The sequence below is a fragment of the Telopea speciosissima genome, chromosome 11 (genome assembly GCF_018873765.1).
Source record: "Telopea speciosissima isolate NSW1024214 ecotype Mountain lineage chromosome 11, Tspe_v1, whole genome shotgun sequence".
Taxonomy (NCBI): domain Eukaryota; kingdom Viridiplantae; phylum Streptophyta; class Magnoliopsida; order Proteales; family Proteaceae; genus Telopea; species Telopea speciosissima.
Window position 1 is genome coordinate 42,977,781 of NC_057926.1, and position 16,272 is coordinate 42,994,052.

Below are 16,272 nucleotides of genomic sequence, written 5' to 3' on the forward strand. Positions count from 1 at the left end.
GTATGAAAGTCCAGTCCTGTAGGTCCCCTGTAGTATGTATTCTAGAAATGTAAACAGATCGAAATCAGTCGGATAGTGGCATTATCATATTCCTTTCCGTCTATAGTCGGACGGATTCGGATAATATCTCATCGGTTTACGGACGGATTTGGATAGTTTCTGGATAGTGATTTTTTTAATACGGATTCTCCTAATTGAATATGAACGCGGATTGAATACGAATTTTCGACTATCCGTTGACATCTTTACCGTTTTTATGATGAGGGTTAGAGTTGAGACTTGAGAGTTCAACAACTACCCTTTCTTCTACTCTTCTTAGTCTTTGATTTTCTCACATAGATATGTGATTCTATGTATCACATTGCATAAACAATATATATAAACCAATAGAAAATATAGAAAAAGAATCTCAGTATCTTAACTTATAAAATTATAAAAATAAGATAACATAATCCAATAAGGTAACTTAAAAGGATAGACGGAAACAGAGATATATTTCAGATATTTTATTACCGTTAGATTACTAAACGAATCGGATAATAATCGATCAGATAGGGGGATTATCATATTCGTATCCGATTATTTTCGGACGAATTCAGATTCTCCTAAACGAATACGAACACGGATCGAATTAATACAGATTTTCAAATATCCGTTTGCATCTCTAATGTATTCCAAGTTTTGAAAGGTTAAATTTATTGTTATCAAAGTCAGCCAACCTAATTAGTTGACTCAATAAATCCAGTAACACAAATTAAAAAAAAAAAAAAAAAAAAAAAGGGAGAGAAAGAGAGAAGAGGAAAAACTTCTTGTTAGAGGAACTGGGGAATTGGGCCGGACAGAGAACTGGAGGAGATAATTTTTCCAACGTCCTGTGGGTCTCATTCCTACAAAAATTCCACCCCAAAGTCCCGCTAAACGAGCCTAAATGTTTCACTTTTGAGTAGCTACGAAATTATTTATCAATAAATATTCCCCTAATTTTTTTTTTTAATCAAATATACCCCTAAATGTTAATAACCAAAACCCTATTAAGAGACAAAAATAATTATGTCAAAGTCCTCCACTTGACATTATTACATATGGAGCTTATGGGTTTGGTATATGAACACCAAGACCCTAGCCTTGTTAAATGATTATATCAGGGAATCTTGCCAACTAATCAAACTTAAAACTTTTGAAAACCACTTTGTTCAATTGAGTTTGATTCACCCTCCAAATTCCCACAAAAGGGAAGGGGGGGGGGGTTTGACTGATCTCTCTATTCTTTGTTATTAACGAAGTTTTCTTTGATAGTGCGCTGCTTTGGGTAGTTATTATATGTGACTCGTGATTCATCATTCTCACTTAAAGTTTTCTTTGATGGTGCGCTGCTTTGGGTAGCTATTTAGGATAGGTTGGCGAACCTTCACCTTGCGGTGATGGAAAACTTTTTTCTTATTATTTATTTTACCTTTTTTATGTCACTATTTAACTGTTTTTTTTATGTTTTTTATCTTTTTTTGATAGACACTGTCTACTTTTTGACATCTTAGTGAAATCAGTATTATTGATCTTTTGACTCTTGTCTTGTTGATGACTGAAAAATCTGTGTTTTTCTTGATTCTCTAGACTCTGGCCTGAATTCCCACCTAATCCCCAGTGAAGACAAGTTGTGTTTTTTCTTTTAAAGATTAAAACATCTAAATTACATAATGGAGTAATTAGAATTATGTTTATAGTTGAAACATGTAAACTTAAAAGTGTCAATGATCATAATTAAATAAAAATGTAAACTAATGGGTCATCTACTTGACCAAGTTTCCCTCCACCACCTGGTGAATGGTCAAGCCACTATCCTAGGGTTCAAAAACCCCTCTTAAGTTTTAGTACCTTCCCAAAATACTCTCCTGGTACCCTTTTCTATCATCTCCCGTGCTGCAGTGAATGGGTCACCGTGGCTTAAGGGAAAGAGTGTCCAATTTTTTTTATGAAACAGTTTATTTTATGGGTGTTTATTCTCTTTTGTGTTAGGGTAAAAAAACTGTTCTGGAGTTAGTTCAGGTTAGCGGAAAATATAAAACAAAAACAAAGGAATAATGCTTCAAAAAGAGAAGAAGAAAAACCATTCAACAACTTTAGAAAATATTAATAACTTCTACCGCAAATTACACGGGTTCCACATTTCCAACCATTTTTTACTCAAATGAGTGGCAATTTCCACCATCATTCATCTATCATTAATTATTTTTTTTAACATTTTAAAAGTAAAGTAATGTTTGGTAGATTTCCAAATCCACCATAGTCCATACTTTTGTTTTCTTTATCCCCTGAGGTTCGCTGATCGATATGATTGCACAATTCCTCTCATAGGGGGGAGGGACTAAAATGACCATTCCACCTCCTGACCAAACACACTGCTTGGGTGAGGTCCACCCCCTTTTATTAGAGGCACTAGAGAACCGTACCAGACAAGAGAACCGCAGATGATAAAAATTCTTAGTCCTACTAAACCTTTCTTATTGGGTTCCACTAGTCCCTGCCTTTCTTCAACGATCCAATCTAAGGGACCATTTGTGATAGAAATGCTGGCTGCATCATGAGTCAAAATAAATAGTAGAAACAACAAATGGATGAAGACTTACCTCACCATCACCTAGACATTAGGTTTGGTGGCTATAGATTGTATTGAAGCTACCAAGAACGGGATATCTCATTGGAGTATAGTGGATTATATTATTCTCTTTAATTGTTTCTTTTGGTGAGATTGTGAAGGTGATACTATGAGTGTGAGATTTCTTGTTGAGTGGGTCCTACATACAGTGTTGTGGATTAGGAGTGTGTTGTAATTTTCCTTGTATTACTGAAGTGAGCTCCGTGTGATTAATCCATGAACGTAGGCCATCGTGCCAAACCACGTAAATCTTGTGTCTTTATATCCTTTACTTTTTCGTGTCTTATTTACACGTTTCGATTTTTTATGTGCCGATTAGTGCGAGACAATTTTGACCACACCATTTTCCCCAAAAGAAGCAAATAGACCATCAGATCCTTTTCATTGACTGACTAAAGAGGAATCTGTCTGGCTGACCTGATTCAGATACAAATCTGCCGAGGCCGATGCCGATTCTGATTGATTCTAACCGATTCAGCTCGATCAGGCCGATTCTATTTGAAAACTATATGGGGTTTTAAGATCAGGTTTATTCCGATTCTGGGCTATCCTAATTAAAGGGTCTCATGGACTGACTTGAGACTCACCGTGACTAATGGTCTAATAAGTAATAAATATAAGAGATGAAAGATTTACTTTTAAGGTCAAGCTTTTATTTTTTTGTTTCTTTCTTAGCACTAATCCTTTAAATACTCGGATACTTCAAGTTACTATCTTACTTGCATATACGGTTTCTGCATTTACGTCTCAAAATTTGATTTTGATGATGGCTACACTTCTTCAGCTTTTTCTAGTTTTCAATATTCTCCTCCTCTTTGAGAGCAGCTCTTTGATGATGAGGCCAATGGAATCAGTCACAGATGGTACAAGGATGATCAAGGTAGGGAGGAATGAGACAGATCGATTTGCTTTGCTGGATTTCAAGAAACAAATTTATTATGATCCGTATGGAGCACTAAGTTCTTGGAACAATTCCATCCATTTCTGCAACTGGTTTGGGATCACTTGTGGCCACCGTCATCGACAACGGGTTATCAGCTTGGATTTACGGGGGAAGGGCTTGAGAGGTAACATATCTCCTTCCATTGGGAATCTCACTTTTCTTCATTCCCTTATCCTTGTAAACAATAGCTTCCATGGCAAAATCCCCCAACAGATCGGTTATCTGAATCGACTACAATTAATTGCTTTTGAAAACAATACTCTCCAAGGAGAAATTCCTATCAGCTTGGCCAATTGCACTCGTCTGAGAAGAATTTGGTGCTCCAATAACTATCTCGTTGGAAAGATTCCAATCGAACTATTTACGTCTTTGTCAAAGCTGGAGGTAATTGATATTGATGATAATGGTTTAACAGGAGAAATACCATCTTCTCTTGGGAACATTTCCTCCGTCCAAATTATCGGTTTCAGTGGGAATGAACTGCATGGGAGCATTCCAGAATCCTTTGGTCAGCTAACAAACTTATACTTTCTATCACTTGGTCAAAACAACCTATCTGGAATGTTCCCTCTATCACTATACAATCTCTCATCTCTTGAAATTATTTCTCTTACAAACAACCAACTGCATGGGAGCCTTCCACGAGACATCGGGCTCACTCTTCCAATTCTCAAAAGCCTACTAATTGGAGAAAACCTTTTCTCAGGGAGAATTCCAAATTCCATCTCCAACATCTCAACACTTGAAAAGATTGCTCTCAGTGTAAACAATTTTCTTGGACCCGTCCCTAACAACTTCGGAAATCTTCAAAAACTTCAATGGTTCCTTATTCATAAAAATCAATGTGGAACAGGGGAAGCTGATGAATTAGATTTTGTAAATTCTTTGGTCAATTGTACAAATCTAAAGTTTTTGGCAATAAGAGAAAATGGTTTTAAGGGTCCCCTTCCCAACTTTAAAGCCAATCTCTCAACACAGCTCTCAATACTTCTTTTGGGAGCGAATCAAATATCTGGAACCATTCCTACTGGGATTGAGAATCTTGTCAATTTGACCAATTTGGGAATGGAGTATAACTCTCTGGAAGGTAATATTCCATCTGTCATAGGGAAGCTTCCAAAGCTTCAAAGATTATTCTTGAATAAAAATAGACTTTCAGGACAGATACCTTCCTCCACAGGCAATCTCACTCTTTTGTATGAACTCCATTTAGAAGAAAACAACTTAAATGGAAGCATTCCTTCAAGCATTGGAAATTGTCAACATTTACAGTACCTAACCCTTTCTAATAATAGCCTCCAAGGCCCTATACCTAAACAACTCTTCCTTATTTCCTCCCTATCAATATCACTCGATTTGTCTTCTAATTCTCTGGTCGGTTCCCTACCAATTGAAATCGGTAACTTGAAGAGTCTTTCTACAATAGATATCTCCAAAAACAGATTGTCTAGAGAAATCCCCTCCTCCATTGGTGATTGTAATAGTTTGGAACATCTTTATATGGGGGATAATTTCTTTGAAGGAATTATTCCCCAATCTTTAATTCTTTTGAAGGGGCTTCAAGATTTAGATCTCTCACTCAACAACTTATCAGGGCAAATCCCGGAAGATCTAGAAAAGCTTTTAGCATTGCAGAGTTTGAATTTGTCCTTCAATAATCTTGAAGGGGAGGTACCAACAAAAGGAATCTTTGGAAATGCAAGTGCAATTTTTATGAATGGAAATGATAAGCTTTGTGGTGGAATTGCAGAGTTACATCTGCCTGCATGCCCAAACCCTGTACCTATGAAACGAGAAAAGTCCAATACCTTTAGAATAGTTTTAGAGATAATCAGTTTGGTGTTTGGTTTTCTTTTGATATCTTCCTTTCTTACTCTCTATTGGAGAAGAAGATCAAAAAGTAAACCTCCATCCACACCATTAATCGGTGAACGATTCTTAAGGCTTTCTTACAGAGATCTCTTCCAAGCTACTGGAGGATTTTCTTCGGCTAATTTCATAGGTTCCGGTAGTTTTGGCTCTGTTTACAAAGGGATCATCGACCAAGATGAAACTATTGTTGCAATCAAGGTGTTCAACCTTCAAAATCCAAGAGTCTACAAGAGCTTTATGGCTGAATGCAAAGCATTAATAAACATTCGGCATCGAAATCTTGTCAAGATTTTAACTTCATGTTCAAGTATTGATTCAAAAGGCAATGATTTCAAAGCCCTCGTTTATGAGTTCATGCCCAATGGGAGTCTAGATGATTGGTTGCATCTGCCGGTGGAGGAACATAATCATTCAAGAAATTTAAACTTTCTTCACAGATTAAACACCGCAATTGATGTAGCTTCTGCTTTGGATTATCTTCATTGTAACAGTTTTACGGCAATTGTTCATTGTGACTTGAAGCCAAGCAATGTTCTACTTGACAAAGATATGACTGCACATGTTAGTGATTTTGGTTTGGCGAGGCTGTTTTTAGAACCTGATGACAATTCATCCCAAACTCAAACTAGTACCATTGGGATAAAAGGATCTATTGGCTATGCTGCTCCAGGTAACAAATAAACAATACAATTTTATTTTCAGTTATCAATCAATTCATTTAATTTGTATTCCATTGTTTCTATCTATTCTAATTAAAATCGTTTTGTAGGCTATTAAACATGATCCAAATAATGATTTAGAAAAATGGTCCAAATCTAAAGATCATGTTTGTTAGGTGAATACTTCAATCCAACTAGTGTTGGATATTCAGATATTATTCTTAATAGTTGATTGAATATATAAACACACTTTTCTATCTTAATTAGGGTGGATCATGATCTTATTCTAGTTTTTTTTTATTATGGTTTTATTCATGTTCATTTCTATTAGGAATTCATTATACTACGAACACATTGGACCTTAGTATCTAATTAGATCGAATTTAGATTGGATACTTTTTAACATTATCAAAAGAACCATGGTTTCCAATTGAAGAAATGACAATGTAACTTGGTACTTTTGAACAAAGTGTTCACAGATTTCATATCTCATACCATAATTTCTATTGTATAAAAAAAATATATGCAAATCTCTTATTATTGTACTAACAACAAGAGGTTCTAACTTTCAGAATATGGAATTGGTGGAAAGGCAACTATACAAGGGGATGTGTATAGCTATGGGATCCTTTTATTGGAGATGTTCACCGGAAAAAGACCAACAGATCAGATGTTTACAGATAACTTAAATCTCCATAATTTTGCAAAAGCAGCTTTACCCGTACACGTGATGCAAATTTTAGATCCAACACTCTTACCCAAGGAAGAACAAAGTGAAGAAATTGAAGTGGTTGCTACCAATAGGATTGAAGGTCCTAGTCATAGGACAGATCAATTGCAAGATTGGATAACGTCAATAATTGAAATTGCAATCCAGTGCTCCATGGAATCACCAAGAGAACGTATGAACATGAATGATGTTGTGAGGGGACTACATTTAATCAAAGGAAAATTTTATTGAAGCTAGAATCCATCAAATAGAGCAACTCTGCCTGATTAGAAGGTGATTTTGAATTTATAATCTTTTTATCTGTTATGTTGTCTTAACCGTTTAATGCTCATGAAAAACTGGAGAAAAGAAAATTCTAGATCATGCAGCAGAAGTAGGCTGATCTAGGGATAATCACACCATGGTTTTAAAAACCGGTATCGATATCGATATGGATACCGATCAGGGTCGGCCAGGTCACTGCCAATACCGGTATGGATCGGTTGATAGGCTTGATTCGACACCATTTTAAAACCACGATTCACATATGATAGTAATTAATTTGGCAATTGTTTAAGACTCAATTTCAACCTTACTTGAGCCCGATCTGTATCAAGGTTTTATCACTTTTAGACAAGTAATTATATCCAATTCCAAACTTTTTTTATGGGGCTTATTAAGGCAAAAATTCAAAATGGAGGCATGGCCCTAAAATTAGGTTGGAGACTCCTTCACAAAGTGCCACTCTCTCTGGATCCAAAGGATCTTAAAGAAAAACACTTTCAAATTTCAATTCTTTAAGGCTAGATTCTCTTCTAATGCCTCTTGGCCACTATAAAGGATTTGCTTTAGTTATGCTGCAATTAGATGTTATTAAATATGGAGGGTTAGGAATAGTGTTAGTTGTTAGAGAAACATATTTTCATCCTTTGAGCATTATAAGCAACAAGTCTTATAATATCAGCCCATGGGAGCCTCAAAACAGGCTGATTTAAGCAAAGCTTCGAAGGGACTTTTGAAGGATTTTGACAAACTAAGGCTGTGTTTGATATGCATTCTCAGAATAGATTCCGGGTCTAAAACACATTTTATTTTCCAAGAATGCATACCAAACACAACCTAAGACATCATAAACAGAATCACAAGAATTTACTTGAGTTGCTTTGTGGTTGTGTAATATATGGATTTTAATGTGCAGGTTCAAGATCAGTTGTAATAATGGGAATTAGGGCTCTTTAATAAGGATTGCAACAAGCCAAAAACATGAAAATTGAAGAGCAGTTGGGGGAGTGATACAAAAAAGACAGAGACCTTCTTTTCTTTTTTCTTTTTTTTGTGGGTAAATACAGGTTAGCTACCTTATGTAATAGGGATAACTTATCTCATGTCTCTTATGGTCTGGATTTGTTTGCCAAAATTTTTGGTGTGTTATTTCATAATATGAGTGTTTCCATAAATAAGCTCCTAATTGTTGTTGTAATAATGAAAATCATTATCTTCACATGAATAGTAAGAGGGAAAATAGAAATATGGAGAGGGACATAATTGCTGCAATTGCTAATTTCTATGGGCCGTGTACCAATGCTTTGGCTGAACTCTGGGCCCTAAGGGATGGCTTAATGCTGTGTGCGAGATTGGGCTTTATGGACTTTCAAATGAAATCAGATTCTGTAACTACGGTGCTATGCACGACTAGAAGGAAGAGCAGTTTTTGGGACGGTTGGTGCTAGTTCCAAGAGGTTTTAAACCTGATGGATTCACTTAGACCAATGATCTCTTTCACATATCGTGAAGGTAATAGAACCGCAGATTTCTTGGCGAATTTAGCTTGTGCCTCAACATCGAACTTGGAGTATCATGGTGAAGTGGACATCCCTCAGGGATTGCGTAGGATTGTAAGGGAGGACGCTCTAGGTGTTCCAGTGCTGCGAACTTAGGGTCTTCTGTTTGTTGGGGGTCTTGTAGGGGGGTGAGCTCTTGAATCGAGTGTTTGAGCAGTCTTTTTGTCTCAGTTTAGGGTAAGGCAGGAATGTCCCCCCCTTATATTCTTTATTCTTGATATTGGTTTCTAATAAAATCCTTGGGGCTGGTCCGGGTCCCAGATAAGTTCGGGCTTAAAAAAAAAAGTAAGGGGGAAAATAGAATTTGAATTTTTATTTTGGGATTTTGTCTCTCCAATCCTAATCGATCACAGCTCTTAATTTGTTCCAAGACCAAATCTCTTACCATTAGAGCCCAAAGAAAATAGGTTTTAGCATATTGGGCTGGTATACAATTTATAATAAAATGGGAAAATTACATTTCCTTCTCCTGTACTTTGCCTTAATTACATGTTCCTCCCCTTGATTTTTCCATCTTACATACGATTCCCCTGTAGTTTTTAAAAAATTACTAAAACCTCCCCTACCGTTAGCATCTGTCTGTTAAATGCTGACGTGGTATAATTAGTTTTTCTATAATGCCCAAACTAACCCTGGGTTAATGTGGGATGACCCATTTACCCTTTTGATTTAATCCCAAACTAACCCTTGGTCCATGTGAAGAGACCATTTTACCCTCTCTTCTTTTCTTCATCTTCTTCTGCAACTCCTTCCCTGCAAATGGAACTCACCAAATCCACTTCAATGGATTCAGATTCATGAAGTTAATGGTAAGATCCACTTTGGAGTGCAGGGTGAAGATCTCACGGACTCTGGAGATCTTATATCTGATCTCTCTCTCTCTCATTATCTGAAATTGAAGAATTGTGAAGAGATGGAGGAGTAATTTCTAATGGCGAGATGGGCCTCCATGGATCTCTTCTCCTTCAGATACAGAAATACTAGTCCATAGCCGATGTTGCCTTGGAACTTAGGAAGGTTGCGGCGAAAAAAATGAAGATGAGAGAGTAAAGAGAAAAGAAGAAGATTGGGGGAACTAGGGTTTTTTTCCATCAAGAGGAGGACACTTGCAAAGCGCAAACACTGTTCAGGTTGCGAATGGAGCATGGACAACTTGTAGTGAATCCTTCACAGAGTCATTTTCGAAAGCACCAGGCTCTGAATTATGAGAACCACTAATGGATGTTTCTTGAGTTCCAAGCTGAAATGAGAAAAAGCAGGGGGAAAAACCGAAAAAAGAAAAATGAAAAGATTTGAGTCCCAACCGAGAAAATAAAATGTAGGCAAAAAAGTTGAATCTGAAACTTATGCAATCAGATTATGAACATGAATTACAACTAATTATTTTGCTCATTCCTGTAGTAAGAATTTAAGAATTAAATGAGACTTTTTCCATTTTTTTTATTTTTTTTCTAGTTTAAAGTAGAATTTCACGGAAAAACTTGAATTCATTTTGCATTTCAAAATCTCGAAATTAGAGATCATCAACCCGTCGGAAGTCGGAACGATCGGCGTCTTTTACGACTGATTCTGTTTCCTTCTTTGACGGTGGAGGAGGAGGAGGAGGAGGCGGCAGTGGTGGCTGTGGAGAAGGAAAATAATGGGTGTTTTAAGGTTGAAGATGATGAAAAGGGTATCATTGTAATTTTGCTTGTGGTGTTTTAGAACAAGGGTAATATTGTCTTTTCAAATCATTAACTAACAGTACCCTACCACCGTCAGCCATAAGGGATTAAAATGTAAAGTGGAAAAACCAAGGGGAGGAACGTGTAATTAGGGCAAAGTACAGGGGAGAGATATGTAATTTTCCCTAATAAAATTGATAAAATCTATGAAATACAAATCTTGTGGACTCAATGGCCCATGAATGCCCATTTTAATTCGAATATGCTTGGCTCAAGAGAGTGAATAGTTATTAAAAAACCTAAACACCCATATATGAACACCCTTTATCAGTATATAATCGGTTATAACCAGTTAATCGATTCGGTTCGGTTCTAATTTTAAAATATAAATCACTCTAATCTCATTAATAATAGGTTCCAATCAATTTTAGTTTTTAATTAATTGGTCGGTTCTTGCGTGGTTCCAATTCCCACCCCAGATTGACACCCCTAGTTTAGGTAGAACTTGTGAACTTTATGTTCGCACGTACAATTAAGATTAAAATGTATGTTCGAACTTTATGGGACTCGGATTTGGTGCAGCATTTTGCTCGGGCTGCACGTGCAGCACCAGACTCAAGGCGGTGCGCTTTGATCGTCTTACCCCTGCACGTGCAGCGTCAGACTCAAGGTGGGCCACGCTCCCCCACAGAGAAAATCTAAAGAATCAAGATCTATGTTTACAATTGAAATTTCTGACATCATCCATGACACAATATCTGCCACGTGGAATATATTTGATGAGTATTGTTGAAGCTAGCACAAGTCATGCATATGCTTCCTCGCTGTTGAAACTAGCACAAAGCATGCATGCATGTGCTTCCTCCAATCGAAAGGTAGTAAAATGCATCTCAATTAAATCTTTTATAAAGGCCTGAAATATTAAAATTACTAAGACATACACTAACACCCTCTGTATTTACAGAAATACCCTTTTGACAAAACAAGCTGTGTTGATCATATATAAAGAAAACACTGAAGCTAATAGCATAAACCACTCCATTCTCCATGGAAGAAGAAGCATCAAACACACCCAAGCTTCCTCTTCATGGAAGGGTGGCAATTGTAACAGGCGCCTCTCGCGGCATCGGCCGGGAAATCGCTCTCCACCTCGCTTCCCTCGGAGCTAATCTTGTCCTCAATTACAATTCCTCTTCCACCCAAGCTGACCTCCTTGCCAATGAGATCATCAACTCATCCTCTGATTCTCAAGCAATCACAGTTCAGGCTGATGTATCTGATCCATTGCAAGTAAAGAAACTCTTTGATGAGGCAGAGAAGGCTTTCAACACAAATCCCCACATCTTAGTCACCTCAGCTGGGGTATTAAACCCCCAATTTCCAACTATAGCCAATACTACAGTAGAAGATTGGGACACAATATTTAATATCAATACAAGAGGTACCTTCTTATGTTGTCAAGAAGCGGCTAATCGATTGACACGCGGCGGAGGCGGACGGATTATAACGGTATCATCATCGGTGGTTGGTCGGAATCCGCCGGGATTTGCTGCTTATGCTGCTTCAAAGGCTGCGGTGGACACTATGACTAGGATTTTGGCTAAGGAATTAAAGGGTACAACAATAACTGCTAATTCTGTGGCACCGGGGCCTACAGCTACAGATATGTTTTTGGTTGGAAGAAGTGAGGAGGAAGTTAAAGGGGCAGTTGAGGGAACCCCATTGGGAAGAATTGGGGAGACCAAGGATATAGCCCCTTTGGTTGGTTTCTTGGCTTCTGATGCTGGTGAGTGGATCAATGGTCAAGTCATTCGGATCAATGGTGGATTTGTTGTTTGACTCTCTCTCTCTCTCTCTCTCTCTCACTCACTTTTTGGTATGTGGTACTTGTTGAACCAAGACATCACTTGATGGATTAGAAGGAAGATTATTGGATGGATTCTATGTGGTCCACCCTTGCACTCGTGCAAATAATTAAGACCACAAATACTCATGTCAAAATTGTATGATGAAATTTATTTTTTTTTTAAGTATGGCTTGATGGTGTGGATAATTCTGAGTCTCTGACTGTTGGATAAACGAGTCAAGATTTGAATTAGTCAATTGTGAAATTTCATTCTCTATTTGTATTCAATACAGAAAAAAGGGTCTTCTGAGCCTAAGGCGTACACTAAGGCTATGTATGGCAACATTCTGAAAAAACGATTATAATATTTTTCCATTTTTTTTTTTAAATAGAAATGGGGTGAAAATTGTATGGCATGTTCGATTTGATTTTCTATGTTTTTTTAAACGAATCGAGCACTTGGCACACTTTTGAGCCCCATTTGAGAAATATAATGGTGTTTCTCACATTTGAGAATCACTTCTACGAATTTGTGGAGAAACAAACTTTGTCTTATGTGAATGAGGCGCAATGATGAAAATTTTCATCTAAACATAACATGAGGTAAAAACTCACAAGGACAAGGTAAAAGAGCTAAAGCATGACCTCTCATCCTCACAAGAACGCCGCTCGACCTTTGCAACTCAACCTCACCTAGCTTCGACTCTACTCCTCCGTGAAGGACTCTCCTGCAATCTTTCAACTCATGCCAAGGTATGAACTATAACACATTTAAGAAAACGATTTCTTACTTGGATTTAGGGTTTTTTAACCCTTTGTATCGATTTCTTACTTCAATTTAGGGTTTATGACCCTCTCTCTCTCTCTCTCTCCCCAAGTGCTTAATGGAGAGCTTTAATTGTTATGTATCTACTTAGATTTAGCTTTAATGGAGATATTTTAATTATTATGTATATGCTACCTTGTTTACTAATTCAATTTTGAAGAAAGTTTGCATCACCTAAGTTTAGGGAACCTGAAAGTTCTTAGCATGCATGTGTTACATTTAAGGATTCGCGGGGAACAAACACAACAACTCTTCTATCGATTAGGATTTAGAGGGTTAAACCTTTAGGGTATCACTCTAAATCTTTTCTGTTTGGACTGTCTTTGAAAAATTAATGCCGGGAGCCACCATCTATGATCTTTTTGTCTACATAATACCAGTTGAGAATTATTAGCGTACCCGGTATTTCTGTGGTTCTGTCAAAATTCTTTGTTCATATATTTTGCAAGTATGGTTATTCTTCAATTGTTATAATAATAGGGAATTTCAACCTATGTGTACAAGGTATTTGAGGTGTATCACCTTGAGATGTTCCCTGACCCATACAAATTTCTGTTTCTTTTTAGTTATAGGAACTTTTTTTTTTCCAATCTTACCATACAACATTTCAGGAGCCAGAAACACTCAAAAACATCGAAACACAAAAAACTATGCTGGATCCAAAATTTATTTTTTAAAACAAAAACGTTGCCATACAGAGCCTAAGCCTTCTTACATGTATTATTATATTTTTTTTTTTAAGTTAAGAGAAAGAATGATTAAAAAATTGAATGGTGAGAGGTTGTAGAATACCCAACTTTATCAGATAACCATCTCCCTTCAATAAACTACCATTTTATTTATCTCCATGTATCTATTTGTTTTCTCCATCCTGTGTATGTCCATGCATCCTATTATATATAGTCATTGACTGGGTTTAGCCACTTGGCAATGGCCTACATAGTCATTATTGGTGCTTATATATGCTTGGGTCGGGTTTTGGGTACATTATATGTACAAAAAAAAAATGTAATTGTGTGGAGATTAGTGTTTTTAAAGTTTCATATTGTAGAGAAAATCCTTTACACAAGCAAAAGAAATCACATTAATGAATGGAGAATGCTTAGTGAAAAAATCTTTGGTTCTCTCACGTGGATGTAGATATTTGTGTCAAATCACATTAAATACTCAAGCTCTTGTAAGTTGCTTGTTTTGTTTCTTCCTTGTGTTATTGCATTCATTCCCAACAAATTGTATCCAAGCGAGGTTCGACGGATCGTCGCATATGGTGGGTGAAGATATAGGGAATGGACAGTGTACAAGGAGAGCTGAAGAAGTAACAACAGATCAGTTTTTTTTTTCCCCTTTCACAAGAGTAAGGATGTTAAATGGTCCGGTTTAGGTTAAACGGTTCGGTTCGATTTTGACTGCTTGAGTGTAGAAACCGTAACCAGACTATTTAACTAAACGGTCTCATAATCAAAACCTGGACCGTTTGGTAAACGGTTTCAGTTAAATGGTTTTTAAACGGTTTTACACGGTTTCGGTTAGACGATGACTAGATGGTTTCATAAACCATTTACTAAGTCTAATTTACACTGGTTACCTGCTGCATTTTTTAATAGAAAATAGGGGCCTTCGGTAGTGCACATAACCATTAAGGAATATGCATATAAAAATTAAGAATGAAATAAGAACAATGGAAGCCATGGTTAGAGCTTCAAAATACAGAGGCCTAGAAGCACATTACAGTACGAATCAATAACTCCCATGAAATTGAGATTTTTAAACGGTTAGACGGTTTGGTTATAATCAATTTTAATTGGATTACACGGTTTGAAACCATTGGATTAATCGGTTTAAACCGAATCGAACCAATTAAACAAACGATGTCATTTCTAAAACCATAACCGAACCATTTAACTAAATGGCCTGCCGGTTTCGATAAACGGTTTCAGTTTGATTTTGACACCCTTACACAAGAGTGTGGATACATTTTTTTTTTTACGACATGCATATTCATGTAAATGAGGAAGGAGCGACTAGAGTAAGAAAGGGAAAGGGGGGGAGGGGAGAGGGTAATGCATGTTGGAAAGTATGGCTGAAAAGGTGCAAAAAAGGCTAAAAGAAATCACCTTCCAAGAAGAGTGGAGGAAGGGAATGTATGGTGAGCTCGAAAACTACCAACAGTTCAGGCTATAGGCACATGTAGTTTTAGAAAGATGATATCGCTTCGGATCTTGTGAGTGGAAGTGATCTCTTCGACCAAGTTGTAACAATAGGAGAGGTGGAGTCACATCACATTGTGATGTTAGTGAGTCGTGTGGGCTATACCAGCTTGGATAATAATAGACAGACAAAGACAATGGTGGAATTTATAGAATCAACATCAACATTATTCTTCTTCAAGGTGGCTCGTAGAATTCTAGCCAAGGTGTGGATTGTTGGGTTTATCATCTTGTATTATACAGTGACCGACATGGTTATTATTGGATTTGTATATGTTTGGGTTGAATTTTAGATCCATTACATGCATAAGGGTAAAATTATAATTGTATTAAAATTGATACCCTTTTTAGAGATTCTATATTATCTTTGTGGGGAAAAATGAAAAACCTTAAATACAAGCAAGGGAGATCTCATTGTGAGGGGGAGAGTTGTACATATAGAATGTTTTTCTAACACCGTGAAAAAATCACTGATTCTCTAATATGGATGTAGGTATTTGTGTCGAACCACATCAAATAATCAATGTTTGGAGCACATTAGACCTTGAATAAATGGTTAATAAAACCAACATCCCCTAAGCATAATGGACAACTCATGGAAGAATAGAACCCGAAGCATATTTCTAACGTGGCTGAAGCACGTTGTCAGTAGTCAACTCACAATAAGTACATAGAAATATATTGTTTATTTTTTCCAATTTTAATGCAACTTATATTTTAATTTCTAGCATTTTCATGCATCAAGACTCCCAAGGAAAGAAGAAAACATGGTTATAGTCTATTATAGAATGAATTACATGAGTCTACTCTTATTCTCTGAATAATGGATGCAACTCCCATACATAGTGCTGTATTTTATAGAATGAAGTTCCAAAATACCTCAGTTTGTTTCTGGTTCTGTTCGACATTGATCAGTTTTGACCGATGTCAGACATTTTTTCGTTGTGTTTTTGGACACTTTGTAAGTGAATTACAAATGTTATTACACACTCTCTTTTATTCAGTTTCTCTCAAGTTTTCTTCTTTCTAGTATATGGCACCAGAACAGTGAA

General features: G+C 36.7%; 2 protein-coding genes across 2 annotated transcripts; both read left to right on the forward strand.

Annotated features, from left to right (window-relative positions):
• The first annotated feature begins 3,419 nt into the window (after nt 1-3,419).
• On the forward strand, nt 3,420-7,090 carry LOC122645157 (probable LRR receptor-like serine/threonine-protein kinase At3g47570). Its single transcript, XM_043838493.1, has 2 exons — nt 3,420-6,138; nt 6,700-7,090. The coding sequence occupies exons 1-2, from the start codon at nt 3,420-3,422 to the stop codon at nt 7,086-7,088; spliced, it is 3,108 nt and encodes a 1,035-aa protein (XP_043694428.1). The 3' UTR covers nt 7,089-7,090.
• A 4,295-nt stretch (nt 7,091-11,385) lies between these two features.
• On the forward strand, nt 11,386-12,199 carry LOC122645927 (NADPH-dependent aldehyde reductase-like protein, chloroplastic). Its single transcript, XM_043839340.1, has one exon. It carries the CDS (start codon nt 11,389-11,391, stop codon nt 12,178-12,180), a length of 792 nt encoding a protein of 263 aa, XP_043695275.1. The 5' UTR covers nt 11,386-11,388; the 3' UTR covers nt 12,181-12,199.
• The last annotated feature ends 4,073 nt before the right edge of the window (nt 12,200-16,272 follow it).

What these genes read in the sequence shown, in the direction of transcription:
- LOC122645927 (XM_043839340.1), top strand. Translation starts at nt 11,389, where the DNA reads ATGGAAGAAGAAGCATCAAACACACCCAAGCTTCCTCTTCATGGAAGG.
- LOC122645157 (XM_043838493.1), top strand. Translation starts at nt 3,420, where the DNA reads ATGGCTACACTTCTTCAGCTTTTTCTAGTTTTCAATATTCTCCTCCTC. An exon ending in TATTGGCTATGCTGCTCCAG is followed by an intron (nt 6,139 to 6,699) that starts GTAACAAATAAA and finishes TCTAACTTTCAG; the next exon opens with AATATGGAATTGGTGGAAAG.